General features: G+C 50.3%; 2 protein-coding genes across 6 annotated transcripts in view; both read left to right on the top strand.

The window, feature by feature from the left end:
- trappc10 (trafficking protein particle complex subunit 10) overlaps nucleotides 1-4,895 on the top strand; it is a 103,462-nt gene extending 98,567 nt beyond the window's left edge. For all 3 annotated transcript variants that reach the window (XM_078233072.1, XM_078233074.1, XM_078233073.1), the window contains exon 23: nucleotides 3,513-4,895. In XM_078233072.1, coding sequence (XP_078089198.1) covers nucleotides 3,513-3,751 — 239 coding nt within the window. In that variant the 3' untranslated portion in view covers nucleotides 3,752-4,895. The remainder of the gene's footprint in view (nucleotides 1-3,512) is intronic.
- A 3,411-nt stretch (nucleotides 4,896-8,306) lies between these two features.
- pwp2h (PWP2 small subunit processome component) overlaps nucleotides 8,307-16,008 on the top strand; it is a 55,790-nt gene continuing 48,088 nt past the window's right edge. For 2 of the 3 annotated variants that reach the window (XR_013499931.1, XM_078233071.1), the window contains exon 1: nucleotides 8,887-8,972. Coding sequence is in view for 2 of the 3 variants with exons in the window: in XM_078233071.1 (XP_078089197.1) it covers nucleotides 8,955-8,972 (18 nt within the window). In the remaining variant the exon portion in view is untranslated. Of the gene's footprint in view, nucleotides 8,367-8,886; nucleotides 8,973-16,008 lie in introns of those variants that run through there. The other variant, XM_078233070.1, reaches the window with a different exon arrangement.

Genomic DNA, 16,008 nt, shown 5'->3' with positions numbered 1-16,008 from the left:
CTTATAAAGATACAGACTCAATTTACATGAATAATGGTTGGAATGCGAATACTTACAGCTAATCAAGTCTTTAAGAAACAAAACAACATGAGCGGAGAGAGCATCAAGACAGGCTAAAAAGATGTATATTGTCTCCAGACAAGACAGCTAGTGAAACTCTGCAGGTCCAGGCAACTGTGGGGGTTACAAATAGTGTGACATGAACCCAATATCCCGGTTGCGGCCATCCCCATTACTGAAACAACTCTATGATGACATCAACAAGTTCCATCCCACCATCAGACTCACCATGGACTACTCTCTGGAATCGGTTGCATTCTTGGACACACGCATCTCCATTAAGGACAGTCACCTCAGCACCTCACTGTACCGCAAACCCACGGATAACCTCACGATGCTCCACTTCTCCAGCTTCCACCCTAAACACATTAAAGAAGCCATCCCTACGGACAAGCCCTCCGTATACACAGGATCTGCTCGGATGAGGAGGATCGCAACAGACACCTCCAGACGCTGAAAGATGCCCTCATAAGAACAGGATATGGCGCTCGACTCATCGATCAACAGTTCCGACGCGCCACAGCGAAAAACCGCACCGACCTCCTCAGAAGACAAACACAGGACACGGTGGACAGAGTACCCTTCGTCGTCCAGTACTTCCCCGGAGCGGAGAAGCTACGGCATCTCCTCTGGAGCCTTCAACATGTCATTGATGAAGACGAACATCTCGCCAAGGCCATCCCCACACCCCCACTTCTTGCCTTCAAACAACCGCACAACCTCAAACAGACCATTGTCCGCAGCAAACTACCCAGCCTTCAGGAGAACAGTGACCACGGCACCACACAACCCTGCCACAGCAACCTCTGCAAGACGTGCCGGATCATCGACACAGATGCCATCATCTCACGTGAGAACACCATTCACCAGGTACACGGTACCTACTCTTGCAACTCGGCCAACGTTGTCTACCTGATACGCTGCAGGAAAGGATGTCCCGAGGCATGGTACATTGGGGAAAATTATGCAGACGCAGCGACAACGGATGAATGAACACCGCTCGACAATCACCAGGCAAGACTGTTCTCTTCCTGTTGGGGAGCACTTCAGCGGTCACGGGCATTTGGCCTCTGATCTTTGGGTAAGCGTTCTCCAAGGCGGCCTTCGCGACACACGACGGCGCAGAGTCGCTGAGCAGAAACTGATAGCCAAGTTCCGCACACATGAGGACGGCCTCAACCGGGATATTGGGTTCATGTCACACTATTTGTAACCCCCACAGTTGCCTGACCTGCAGAGTTTCACTGGCTGTCTTGTCTGGAGACAATATACATCTTTTTAGCCTGTCTTGATGCTCCCTCCACTCACGTTGTTTTGTTTCTTAAAGACTTGATTAGCTGTAAGTATTCGCATTCCAACCATTATTCATGTAAATTGAGTCTGTATCTTTATATGCCCTGTTTGTGAACAGAATTCCCACTCACCTGAAGAAGGGGCTTGGAGCTCCGAAAGCTTGTGTGGCTTTTGCTACCAAATAAACCAGTTGGACTTTAACCTGGTGTTGTTAAACTTCTTACTGTGTTCACCCCAGTCCAACGCCGGCATCTCCACTTCTATGTGACAGCCAGTTTTCAATCCATGCTAACACACTTCCTCCAATTCCATGGCCTTTACTTTATGCACAGCCTCTTATGCAGCACCTTATCAAATATCAAACACTGTACAACACTGGGGTACAGTACTGGTGGGGAATGGGTCTGTGACTGTATAACACTGGGGTACAGCACTGGTGGGGACAGGTCTGTTGCTGTGTAACACTGGGGTACAGTACTGGTGGGGATAGGTCCGTAACTTTATAACACTGGGGTACAGTACTGGTGGAGACGGGTCTGTCACTATATAACACTGGGGTACAGTACTGGTGGGGATAGGTCTGTCACTGTATAACACTGGGGTACAGTACTGGTGGGGATAGGTCCGTAACTTTATAACACTGGGGTACAGTACTGGTGGGGATGGATCTGTCACTGTATAACACTGGGGTACAGTACTGGTGGGGATAGGTCCGTAACTTTATAACACTGGGGTACAGTACTGGTGGGGACGGGTCTGTTGCTGTGTAACACTGGGGTACAGCACTGGTGGAGACGGGTCCGTAACTTTATAACACTGGGGTACAGTACTGGTGGAGATGGGTTTGTCACTGTATAACACGGGTACAGTACTGGTGGGGATGGGTCTGTCACTGTATAACACTGGGGTACAGTACTGGTGGGGATGAGTCTGTCACTGTATAACACTGGGGAACAATACTGGTGGGGATGGGTCTGTCACTGTATAACACTGGGGTACGGTACTGGTGGGGACGGGTCTGTCACTATATAACACTGGGGTACGGTACTGGTGGGGATGGGTCTGTCACTGTATAACACGGGTACAGTACTCGTGGGGACGGGTCTGTCACTGTATAACACTGGGGTACAGTACCGGTGGGGACGGGTCTGTCACTGTATAACACTGGGGTACAGTACTGGTGGGGACAGGTCTGTCACTGTATAACACTGGGGTACAGTACTGGTGGGGATGGGTCTGTCGCTGTATAACACTGGGGTACAGTACCAATGGGGATGGGTCCGTCCCTGTATAACACTGGGGTACAGTACTGGTGGGGACGGGTCTGTCACTGTATAACACTGGGGTACAGTACCAATGGGGATGGGTCCGTCCCTGTATAACACTGGGGTACAGTACCAATGGGGATGGGTCCGTCCCTGTATAACACTGGGGTACAGTACTGGTGGGGACGGGTCTGTCACTGTATAACACTGGGGTACAGTACCGGTGGGGACGGGTCTGTCACTGTATAACACTGGGGTACAGTACTGGTGGGGACGGGTCTGTCATTGTATAACACTGGGGTACAGTACTGGTGGGGACGGGTCTGTCACTGTATAACACTGGGGTACAGTACCAATGGGGATAGGTCCGTCCCTGTATAACGCTGGGGTACAGTACCAATGGGGATGGGTCCGTCCCTGTATAACACTGGGGTACAGTACTGGTGGGGACGGGTCTGTCACTGTATAACACTGGGGTACAGTACCAATGGGGATAGGTCTGTCCCTGTATAACACTGGGGTACAGTACTGGTGGGGATGGGTCCGTCCCTGTATAACACTGGGGTACAGTACTGGTGGGGACGGGTCTGTCGCTGTATAACACTGGGGTACAGTACTGGTGGGGATGGGTCTGTCACTGTATAACACTGGGATACAGTACTGGTGGGGATGGGTCTGTCGCTGTATAACACTGGGGTACAGTACTGGTGGGGACGGGTCTGTCGCTGTATAACACTGGGGTACAGTACTGGTGGGCACGGGTCTGTCGCTGTATAACACTGGGGTACAGTACTGGTGGGCACGGGTCTGTCGCTGTATAACACTGGGGTACAGTACTGGTGGGGATGGGTTATGGTTACACCTGGTCTGATTGTCTTGTCTCTCCCTCCACAGATAGTTGGATTGAAAATGACAACCTGTCCTTGGACAGGAATCTCGATGATCAGGTTGACAGCAGCAGTTTGAGGAGTCGCGGGAGCACCCACTCCTCGGGCAGCAGTGAACACAAGGGTGTGCCAATGCCACGCTTGTTACCATTCTCAACGGGGCAGGTTTTTAACTCCAGTGCCAGTATGCAGATCCTGGTTATTCCCAGTCAAGATGACCACATGTTGGAGGTTAATGTGACGTGACTTGCAATCGATGAACTGACTGTGCTCGGTCATGTTACCTGAACATGCTGTGATGTAACGATCCTGTGTGCTGTAATGTGATATTACAGCTTTCTGTCGTGTCACAGCAGTGCTGGAATGTAACGTGACCCGAGCTGTCACTCTCTGTAAATGTTACTGTACAGTGAGTTGATGTGGGAGTGGTGTTGTAATTATGTTCTGTCTTTGTACCAGTTACACTGAAAGAATAGTGACCTTTGAAATGAGAGAAAATGATGTGATTTGATAGAGAAATCACGCCCTCAGAGCATTTACAGGAGCTATTCAGCCCCTCACACACCCCAAGCAAACCTGCACAGTCTCTGGACTCTCGCTGAGTATATCCTGATATGATGTGGAGATGCCGGCGTTGGACTGGGGTAAACACAGTAAGAAGTTTAACAACACCAGGTTAAAGTCCAACAGGTTTATTTGGTAGCAAAAGCCACTGTGCTACCAAATAAACCTGTTGGACTTTAACCTGGTGTTGTTAAACTTCTTACTATATCCTGATATTCAGGGAATAGGAGTGACCCTGTGCCCACTCCACTTGAGACTAGCTCCTGGGTGAAGCTCTCTCTCAAAGCAGTGCCAGTCCTGGAGTGAAGCTGTTAATGTGTGTGGAATGTACAGAGTTGCCCTGTGATCCAACTGCTCTGAGCACTGAGTACATCTCAGTGATCTTCCCCCATCTCAGTGATCTTCCCCCATCTCAGTGATCTTCCCCCCCATCTCAGTGATCTTCCCCCATCTCAGTGATCTTCCCCCATCTCAGTGATCTTCCCCCATCTCAGTGATCTTCCCCCATCTCAGTGATCTTCCCCCATCTCAGTGATCTTCCCCCATCTCAGTGATCTTCCCCCATCTCGGTGATCTTCCCCCATCTCGGTGATCTTCCCCCATCTCGGTGATCTTCCCCCATCTCGGTGATCTTCCCCCCATCTCGGTGATCTTCCCCCATCTCGGTGATCTTCCCCCATCTCGGTGATCTTCCCCCATCTCGGTGATCTTCCCCCCATCTCGGTGATCTTCCCCCCATCTCGGCGATCTTCCCCCATCTCGGCGATCTTCCCCCATCTCGGCGATCTTCCCCCATCTCGGCGATCTTCCCCCATCTCGGCGATCTTCCCCCCATCTCGGCGATCTTCCCCCCATCTCGGCGATCTTCCCCCCATCTCGGCGATCTTCCCCCCATCTCGGCGATCTTCCCCCCATCTCGGCGATCTTCCCCCCATCTCGGCGATCTTCCCCCCATCTCGGCGATCTTCCCCCCCATCTCGGCGATCTTCCCCCCATCTCGGCGATCTTCCCCCCATCTCGGCGATCTTCCCCCCATCTCGGCGATCTTCCCCCCATCTCGGCGATCTTCCCCCCATCTCGGCGATCTTCCCCCCATCTCGGCGATCTTCCCCCCATCTCGGCGATCTTCCCCCCATCTCGGCGATCTTCCCCCCATCTCGGCGATCTTCCCCCCATCTCGGCGATCTTCCCCCCATCTCGGCGATCTTCCCCCCATCTCGGCGATCTTCCCCCCATCTCGGCGATCTTCCCCCCATCTCGGCGATCTTCCCCCCATCTCGGCGATCTTCCCCCCATCTCGGCGATCTTCCCCCCATCTCGGCGATCTTCCCCCCATCTCGGCGATCTTCCCCCCATCTCGGCGATCTTCCCCCCATCTCGGCGATCTTCCCCCCATCTCGGCGATCTTCCCCCCATCTCGGCGATCTTCCCCCCATCTCGGCGATCTTCCCCCCATCTCGGCGATCTTCCCCCCATCTCGGCGATCTTCCCCCCATCTCGGCGATCTTCCCCCCATCTCGGCGATCTTCCCCCCATCTCGGCGATCTTCCCCCCATCTCGGCGATCTTCCCCCCATCTCGGCGATCTTCCCCCCATCTCGGCGATCTTCCCCCCATCTCGGCGATCTTCCCCCCATCTCGGCGATCTTCCCCCCATCTCGGCGATCTTCCCCCCATCTCGGCGATCTTCCCCCCATCTCGGCGATCTTCCCCCCATCTCGGCGATCTTCCCCCCATCTCGACGATCTTCCCCCCATCTCGGCGATCTTCCCCCATCTCGGCGATCTTCCCCCATCTCGGCGATCTTCCCCCATCTCGGCGATCTTCCCCCCAGCTGAGTGTTCCGGATTTCAGAACCACACTGTGGTCAAATTGAATCATTATTTATTTGCATAATTCCTCATCCAGGTTTAATTATATAAAGATATATATTATATATAGAGAAAGATTAATATAAAGTTTAGAAAGTTTTGTTGGTGTGAGTGGGATTACTGACACTAACACAGACTGGAACATCTGGATGGGAGGGAGTTCATTCGGAACCTGTGACTGCCTCACCCCCTCTCCAGCTCCCCCACAACTCAGTATCCACACTGAGAGGCTCAGAGCCGACCCCGGTCGGGGGGCTCTGATCTCCGGCACTCGCAGGAGATTGGATAAACCTCACAGATTGTCACCCTGTAAATTTCAGCCTTGCATTAGTCATTACGGAGTACAAATACTGGATGTTCAGTAATTGTAAAAACATTATAAAAATCAACATCCTCAACAGCTGGTTGTGAGTTTTTGTGTCTCTGGGAAACTGCTGCTCACTTTAAACTCTTTAAAGAGGCAGAGAGGTGGGGGGGTGGGGCGATGCGGGGGGGATGATGTGGGTGGGGGAGTGAGAGAGTGACGGGGGAGACAGAGTTGGAGTGTGGGGGAAACAGTGCATGGTGGGTGGACTGGGAAGATGGGATAGGGAAGGGTGATAGGGTGGGTTGGGGGAGACAGGGTTGGGTGGGGACACTTGTGCTGACTTTGTGATTGGGGGCGGCGGGGGGGGGGGGGGGAAACAGCTCCTGCACTTTCTCACTGAAGGAAGGAGTTGGAGGAAATATTGCTGATTCACCACATCCACTTGTTCCCACTGTGACTAACATTTCATTAATTACGTTTCCAAAATGCTGCATTCACTTCCAGCCTGAGGCGCTCATTGTCCAACTCCAAAAAAATGTCATTTCTTTTCAATTGTGCAAAACAAATCTTTGGCTCAGGTTCAGCAAGAGGAGCAGCTTGCAAATCTACCTCAGCCGGAACGGGAATCAAACGTGCTGTTAGTGTTACTCTGAACCACACGCCAGTTAACCAAGCCCAACTCTTCATAGCCAGAGAATTCACCTGGAAAAGCAGAGAGCGGCTGTGAGCGAGATGCAGCCTCGAGAATGGAGTTCATGTGTCAGTGATTCCTCGTGCTTAAAGAGCAAGATTCCCTCATGAGGAGAAGCCAGTCACTGAGGTAGTGTACCCTTACTATCCCGGAGATGAGAATCCTGGAGCAGAGAGATTTCAATTTAACAGAGAAACATAGCTTGACAGTACAGTAGGAGGCCATTCAGCCCATTGCATCAGTTCTGACTTGTGAAATTTTCCCAATATTAATTGGGATATTCAAGTGTGAAAAGCTCAGAGGGATGGAATTTTGAGCGAGCACATAGAACGTCCTACAAGAGAAGTCACACAACACCAGGTTAAAGTCCAACAGGTTTATTTGGAATCACGAACTTTCTAGTTTTCTGCCTGTTGGCCAATCCTATTTATTGATTACAGCTCTGTCTTCAACACCATTATTCCTACCAAACTCATCTCCAAACGCTGTGGCCTGGGGCTCGGCACCTCTCTCTGCGACTGGATACTGAACTTCCGAACTCTCAGACCACAATCAGTAAGGATAGGCAACAACACCACCTCCACAATCATCCTCAACACTGGTGCTCCACAAGGCTGTGTTCTCAACCCCCCCCTATACACCTATGACTGTGGCCAAATTCCCCTCCAACTCGATTTTCAAGTTTGCTGACGACACCACCGTAGTGGGTCGGATCTCAAACAATGATGAGATAGAGTACAAGAATGAGATAGAGAATCTGGTGAACTGGTGCGGCAACAATAATCTCTCAATGTCAGCAAAACGAATGAAATTGTCATCAACTTCAGGAAGTATAGAGGAGAACATGCCCCTGTCTACATTAATAGGCATGAAGTAGAAATGGTCGAGAGCTTCAAGTTTTTAGGTGTGCAGATCATCAACAACCTGTCCTGATCTCCCCAAACTGATACTATAGTTAAGAAAGCTCACCAATGCCTCTAGTTTCTCACAAGACTCAGGAAATTTGGCATGTCAGCTATGACTTACCAACTTTTACAGATGCACCATAAAAAGCATTCTTTCTGGTTGTTTCTGGTTGGTATGGCTCCTGCTCTGCCCAAGACTGTAAGGAACTACAAAAGGTCGTGAATGTAGCCCAGTACATTATGCAAACCAGCCTCCATTGACTCTGTCTACGCTTCCCGCTGCCTCGGCAAAGCAGCCAGCAGAATCAAGGACCCCACGCACCCCGGACATTCTCTCTTCCACCTTCTTCCATTGGGAAAAAGATACAAAAGTCTGAGGTCACGTACCAACCGACTCAAGAACAGCTTCTTCCCTGTTGCCATCAGACTTTTGAATGGACCTACCTCGTATTAAGTTGATCTTTCTCTACACCCTAGCTATGACTGTAACACTACATTCTGCACTCTCTCCTTCTCTACGAACGGTATGCTTTGTCTGTATAGCGCGCAAGAGACAATACTTTTCACTATGTTAATACATGTGACAATAAATCAAATGAAATCAAATCCTCAATCCATTACAGTACATTGCCACCTATCCAATGTGGGGTGGCACAGTGGTTAGCACTCACAGTGCCAGCGACTCGGGTTCGATTCCCGGTTTGGGTCAATGTCTCTGTGGAGTTTGCATGTTCTCACTGCGTCTGTGTAGGTTTCCCCCGGGTGCTCTGGTTTCCTCCCACAGTGTGGGGTGGTGGGGCTTGGCCGTGCTGAGTGCCTGGGGAGTGGGGGACTGGCCTGGGGGGGGAGAGTGGGGGGGAGGGGTGGGAGGGCTGGCCTGGGGGGGAGGGGGCTGGCCTGGGGCTAGCACAGTTGGGGTATGGCCGATGGGCTGAATGGCCTGCAGGGACGCTGGGAAAGTGACTGCACGGCCCCGTCCCGCGCAGTGACGTTGCGCCCACTGATTGGACAATTCCCAGTTTTGGCTGATATCCAATCAGAGTGAAGGGACGGGAATCTCGCGAGACTTTCCCAGAGAGCCGAAAGCGCGAGAGCCGAAAGTTCGAGAAACCATGGGGTTCGGGTTCAGGGTAAGCGGGGGCGGGGCTGTGTGAGGGAGCGGGGGGGGGGAGACATGGAGGGAGCATTGTGTGTGTGAGGGGCACGGGGGGAGAGTGTGTGTGAGAGCGAGGGGGCTGTGAGAGAGACAGCCATGTGGGAGCAGCAGAATAGGGGGAGGGGTTCCGGTGCGCGGGGGACAGTGGAGGAGGCGCAGTGTGGGGGGGCTGTGTGTAGGGTGGGGGGTGTGTGTAGGGTGGGGGGGTGTGTGTGTAGGGTGGGGGGGGGCTGTGTGTAGGGTGGGGGGTGTGTGTAGGGTGGGGGGGTGTGTGTGTAGGGTGGGGGGGGGGGCTGTGTGTAGGGTGGGGGGGTGTGTGTGTAGGGTGGGGGGGGGCTGTGTGTAGGGTGGGGGGGGGGCTGTGTGTAGGGTGGGGGGGGGGGCTGTGTGTAGGGTGGGGGGGGGGCTGTGTGTAGGGTGGGGGGGGGCTGTGTGTAGGGTGGGGGGGGGCTGTGTGTAGGGTGGGGGGGGGCTGTGTGTAGGGTGGGGGGGGGCTGTGTGTAGGGTGGGGGGGGGGCTGTGTGTGGGGTGGGGGGGGGCTGTGTGTGGGGTGGGGGGGGGGCTGTGTGTAGGGTGGGGGGGGGGGCGCATCCCTCTGTGTTGAAACACACCCTAGTGTCTCATTCAGATAATAATTCCCCTTTCCCCAAATGGGTAACCTCACACTGAGACACATGGGGTGGCACAGTGTGATTAACCCTGCTGCCTCACAGCGCCAGGGACTCGGGTTCGATTCCCGGGGGCACGGTGGCACAGTGTGGTCAACCCTGCTGCCTCACAGCGCCAGGGACTCGGGTTCGATTCCCGGGGGCACGGTGGCACAGTGTGGTCAACCCTGCTGCCTCACAGCGCCAGGGACTCGGGTTCGATTCCCGGGGGCACGGTGGCACAGTGTGGTCAACCCTGCTGCCTCACAGCGCCAGGGACTCGGGTTCGATTCCCGGGGGCACGGTGGCACAGTGTGATTAACCCTGCTGCCTCACAGCGCCAGGGACTCGGGTTCGATTCCCGGGGGCACGGTGGCACAGTGTGGTTAACCCTGCTGCCTCACAGCGCCAGGGACTCGGGTTCGATTCCCGACTTAGGTCACCGTCTGTGTGGAGTTTGCATGTTCTCCCCGTGTCTGCATAGGTTTCCTCCTGGTGCTCCGGTTTCCTCCCACAGTCTCAAAGACGGGCTGGTTCGGTGCATTGACCCGAACAGGCGCCGGAGAGTGGCGACGAATGGATTTTCACAGTAACTTCATTGCAGTGTTAATGTAAGCCGACCTGTGACATTAATAAATAAACTTGTAAATTTCTTATTTCTTTAACGCAACTTACTGTCCCACCTATTTCAGCATCATCTGCAAATTTGGCTCTAGGGCCTTCTATCCCTGTGTCGAAGCCATTAATATAGAATGCAAATAGTTGGCGCCCAAGGACCAAACCTCTGGCACCCCAATGGTTATATCTTGCCAACCAAGATGGCTTATGAGGAAAGACTGAGTAGACTGGGGCTATACTCATTAGAATTCAGAAGAATGAGGGGAGATCTTATAGAAACATATAAGATTATGAAGGGACTAGATAAGATAGAAGCAGGGAAGTTGTCTCCACTGGCAGGTGAAACTAGAACTAGGGGGCACGGCCTCAAAATAAGAAGAAGCAGATTTAGGACTGAGCTGAGGAGGAACTTCTTCCCCCAAAGGGTTGTGAATCTGTGGAATTCCCTGTCCAGTGAAGCAGTTGAGGCTACCTCATTGAATGTTTTTAGGCAAGGATAGATAGATTTTTGAACAGTAAAGGAATTATGGGTTGTACTGAGAGGGCAGGTAAGTGGAGCTGAGTCCACAAAAAGATCAGCCATGATCTGATTGAATGGCGGAGCAGGCTTGTGGGGCGAAATGGCCGAGTTAATGGCCTGCTCCTAGTTATGTTCTTGTGTTTAACCAGAAAAGACCCATTTATTCTGACTCGCTGCTTTCTGTCAGTTAGCCAGTCTTCAATCCAAGCTAATAAATTACCCTTAACCCCTTGTGTAATAATCTACTATGTGGCACCTCCCTGAAGTCCAGATATACTACACCTATAGGATCCCCATTGTCCACTTGGCTTGTTAGACCTTCGAAGAACTTGAGCAAATCAGTCAAACCATGATTTATCCTTCATAAGACCATGCTGACTCTGATGGATTGCATTTTGACTTTCCAAATATCCTGTTCCCACGTTCTTAATAATGGATTTCATCAATTTAACCACAGACATTAAACTATAGTTCCCTACTTCAGCCTTCCAATAGTTTGCTCAGTACTTTTCCCCTGTTAATTGTTTTAATTTCCCCCTTTACAGCAACCTCTGTATTACCTGTTGCTGTTGGGATGGTTCGAGTGTCCTCTACTGTGAAAACTAAGTGTCTCAGCCATTTCTGTGTTCCTCATTAACTCAGCAGCCTCATCTTCTAAGGGACCAATGTTGATTTTAGCTATTCTCTTCCTTTTTATGTACTTTTTTATAAAAAGAGCAAAGGTAAATGATCGGGAGTGGGATAGCTTGATCTTAGTTTCGAACAAAGCTCGGCACAACATCGAGGGCCGAAGGGCCTGTACTGTGCTGTTCTATGTAAATGATGAAATAAATCTAGTGCAAAATACACCCTTTTTATATTTTGTGCTAGATTTTTGATCATTTATCTTTTTATTACTTTTTGGTGATCCTTTGGTCATTAAAGGTTTCCCAATCCTCCAGCCTGACATTTGCAATACGGTATGCTTTCGTATTTGTCTTTCTGTTATCTTCAGCTTCCTTTCTCAGCCATGGATGTTTTTTCCCCTCTTACAATCTTTCTTCCTCTGTGGAATGTATTTAGAATCATAGGGGTTTACAGCATGGAAACAGGCCCTTCGGCCCAACTTGTCCATGCCACCCCTTTTTAACCACTAAGCTAGTCCCAGTTGCCCGCATTTGGCCCTTATCCCTCTATACCCATCTTACCCATGTAACTGTCTAAATGCTTTCTAAAAGATAAAATTGTACCCACCTCTACTATTACTTCTGGCAGCTTGTTCCACACACTCACCACCCTCTGTGCGAAAAAATTGCCCCTCTGGACCCTTTTGTATCTCTCCCCTCTCACCTTAAACCTATGCCCTCTAGTTTTAGACCCCCCTACCTTTGGGAAAAGATATTGACTGTCTAGCTGATCTGTGTTCCTCATTATTTTATAGCCCTCTATAAGGTCACCCCTTAGCCGCCTACGCTCCAGAGAAAAAAGTCCCAGTCTATCCAGCCTTTCCTTATAACTCAAACCATCAAGTCCCAGTGTATCCTAGTCAATCTTTTCTGCACTCTTTCTAGTTTAATAATATCCTTTCGACAATTGGGTGACCAGAACTGTTCACAGTACTCCAAGTGTGGCCTTACCAATGTCTTGTACAACTTTAACAAGACATCCCAACTCCTGTATTCAATGTTCTGACCGATGAAACCAAGCATGCCGAATGCCGCCTTCATCACTCTGATAACCTGTGACTCCACTTTCAAGGAGCTATGAACATGTACCCCTAGATCTCTTCGTTCTATAACTCTCCCCAACGCCCTACCATTAACTGAGTAAGTCCTGCCCAAAATGCATCACCTCGCATTTGTCTAAATTAAACTCCATCTGCCATTCGTCAGCCCACTGGCCCAATTGATCAAGATCCCGTTGCAATTGGAGATAACCTTCCTCACTGTCCACCATACCACCAATCTTGGTGTCATCTGCAAACTGCTAACCATGCCTCCTATATATTCATCAAATCATTAATATAAATGTCAGTTTTGTTGGGAGGACTTGAATATCTCCCTAAATGCCTGCCACAGTTCATCTACTGTCCTACCTTTCAGTCTTCCTGCCCTGCCCACTCGAGGAAAATCTGTCCCCGTGCTTATGTAATTACCTTTGTTTAACTCCAGATCGCTAGTGTGAGCCTGCAGTTTCTTGCTCTCAAACTGTATTAGAAATTCTAGCATGCAATGAACACTCTTCCCTAGAGGAACCTTTACAACAAGATCGTTAATTAATCCCTCCTTTTTACACCATACCAATCAAAGAACAAAGAAAATTACAGCACAGGAACAGGCCCTCCAGCCCTCCAGCCCTCCAAGCCTGCACCAACCATGCTGCCCGACTAAACTAAAACCCCCTACCCTTCCGGGGACCATATCCCTCTTCCCATCCTAGAACATAGAACAGTACAGCACAGAACAGGCCCTTCGGCCCACGATGTTGTGCCAAGCTTTATCTGAAACCAAGATCAAGCTATCCCACTCCCTATCATCCTGGTGTGCTCCATGTGCCTATCCAATAACCGCTTAAATGTTCCTAAAGTGTTTGACTCCACTATCACTGCAGGCAGTCCATTCCACACCCCAACCACTCTGCGTAAAGAACCTACCTCTGATATCCTTCCTATATCTCCCACCACGAACCCTATAGTTATGCCCCCTTGTAATAGCTCCATCCACCCGAGGAAATAGTCTTTGTACGTTCATTCTATCTATCCCCTTCATCATTTTATAAACCTCTATTAAGTCTCCCCTCAGCCTCCTCCGCTCCAGAGAGAACAGCCCTAGCTCCCTCAACCTTTCCTCATAAGACCTACCCTCCAAACCAGGCAGCATCCTGGTAAATCTCCTCTGCACTCTTTCCAGCGCTTCCACATCCTTCTTATAGTAAGGTGACCAGAACTGCACACAATATTCCAAATGTGGTCTCACCAAGGTCCTGTACAGTTGCAGCATAACCCCACGGCTCTTAAACTCCAACCCCCTGTTAATAAAAGCTAACACACATCCTATTCATGTATTTGTCCAGACGCCCCTTAAAACTCACTGAATCCTGGAATGTTAAGCTGCCAATCCTGCCCTTCCCTTAACCAAGTCTCTGTAATAGCAACAACATCATAGTTCCCAGTACTAATCCAAGCTCTAAGTTAATCTGCCTTACCTGTTACACTTCTTGCATTGAAACAAATGCACTTCAGTCCACCAGACCCTCTCTGATTAGCAACCTCGCCCTGCCTGCTCTTTCTCTGAGTCTTACTGGCCCTACTCTCTGGTTCCCCTTCAGCTAATTCACCTTTGTTTTGGTTCCCACCCCCCTGCCAAGCTAGATTAAATTTTCCTGTGTGACACGAGCAAACCTCCCGGCCAGAATATTTGTGCCCCTCCAGTTTAGATGCAACCCGTCCTTCTTGTACAGGTCCCACCTGTCCCTGAAGAGACCCCAATGGTCCAGATATCTGAAACCCTCCCTCCTACACCAGCTGTTTAGCCACATGTTGAGCTGCACTATCTTCCTATTCCTGGCCTCACTGGCACATGGCTCAGGGAGTAATCCTGAGATTGCAACCTAGAGGTCCTGCTTTTTAACTTTCTACCTAACTCCCTAAACTGCTGCTGCAGGACCTCATCACTCTTCCTGCCTAGGTCATTAGTACCAATATGTACCACGACCTCTTGCTGTTCACCCTCTTCCTTCAGAATGCTTTCTGTCCATTCAGAGATATCCTGGACCCTGGCACCAGGGAGGCAACGTACTATCCTGGAGTCTCTTTCACGTCCACAGAAGCGCCCGTCTGTACCCCTGACTATAGAGTCCCCTATAACTATTGCTCTAGTGCTCTTTGTCCCTCCATGCTTAACAACAGAGCCAGCTGTGGTGCCAATGCTCCAGAATAGCCTTCTCCCCGGTTGGTTTCACAACTTACGATGCCACCCATGTCCATTTGATTAATCCCGTCTCTGTGCATGTTAAAGTCACCTTGATTATTGCTGCACCTTTCATACAAGCCCCTGGTATTTCCTGGTTTATACTGTGCCTCACTGTGGAACTACTGCTTGGGGATCTACAGGTTACTCTCACCAGGGACTTATTTTATTCATTCGTGGGACGGGGTGTCAACCACATTGCTCTGGCACTGGAGTCACATGTAGGCCAGACCAGGTAAGGACGGCAGATTTCCTTCCCTAAAGGACATTAGTGAACTAGATGGGTTTTTCCGATAATCGACAATGGTTTCGTGGTCATCAGTTGAGTCATAGATGTTTACAGCATGGAAACAGGCCCTTTGGCCCAACTTGTCCATGCTGCCCAGCTTTTACCATTAAGGTAATCCCAATTGCCCGTGTTTGGCCTATATCCCTCGATACCCATTTTACTGGTTTTTTTCCCCAGATTTTTAAATTCCATATTTTTTATATTGAATTCAAATTCCACGATTCGAACCCGGCTCCCCAGAACATTAGCTGAGTTTCTGCATTAATAGTCTAGCAATAATACCACGAGGCCATCACCTCCCTCTTTCCTTTTGCTATTTCTTATTTCTACCCAGACTGATTCCACATCTTGATCTCCAGTGTTTATATCATTTCTCACGACAGCACTGATCCTCTCCTTCACTGACAAAACTCTCCCACCTCTTCCTCCTTTCTGTCTATTCATCCAAAATACTGAGTACCCTTGGATATTCAACGGGAGGGGAGGGGGAGTGCTGGGGAAGAGCGAAATGGAAGCCATGAGGTTGGGAAAAGGGAGCAGGTGAATGGGTTAAGGGGATACTGAAGGGAGTGGGATGGGGGGCAGGGGGTGGGTGGGGGGGCAGGGAAACCTCCACTCTGACAGTGTCAAACGGAGGACTTGCGTTTACCATGGACATAGTCAATCTGAAATTCACTGAACACCACCCGCTAGTACAGATATAACCACATACAGGACACATTCAACTAGCCATTCAGCCCATCTCTGTTCCCTGTCTGTCCAATTCTACACCTGAAATGGAAACCATAAAGTAGTTTTTAAACCATAAGAAATAGGAACAGGAGTAGGCCATGCGGTCCCTCAAGCCTGCTCCGCAATTCAATAGGATCATGGCTGATCCCACTTTCTCGCCCTTCCCCGCAACCCTTGATTCCCTTACTGATCAAAAATCTATCTCTCTCAGCCTTAAACATACACAAGGACTCTGCCCCACAGCTCTCTGTGGCAAG

The sequence above is a fragment of the Mustelus asterias genome, chromosome 17 (assembly GCF_964213995.1).
Source record: "Mustelus asterias chromosome 17, sMusAst1.hap1.1, whole genome shotgun sequence".
Taxonomy (NCBI): domain Eukaryota; kingdom Metazoa; phylum Chordata; class Chondrichthyes; order Carcharhiniformes; family Triakidae; genus Mustelus; species Mustelus asterias.
This window is presented reverse-complemented; position numbering and strand designations above follow the sequence as displayed.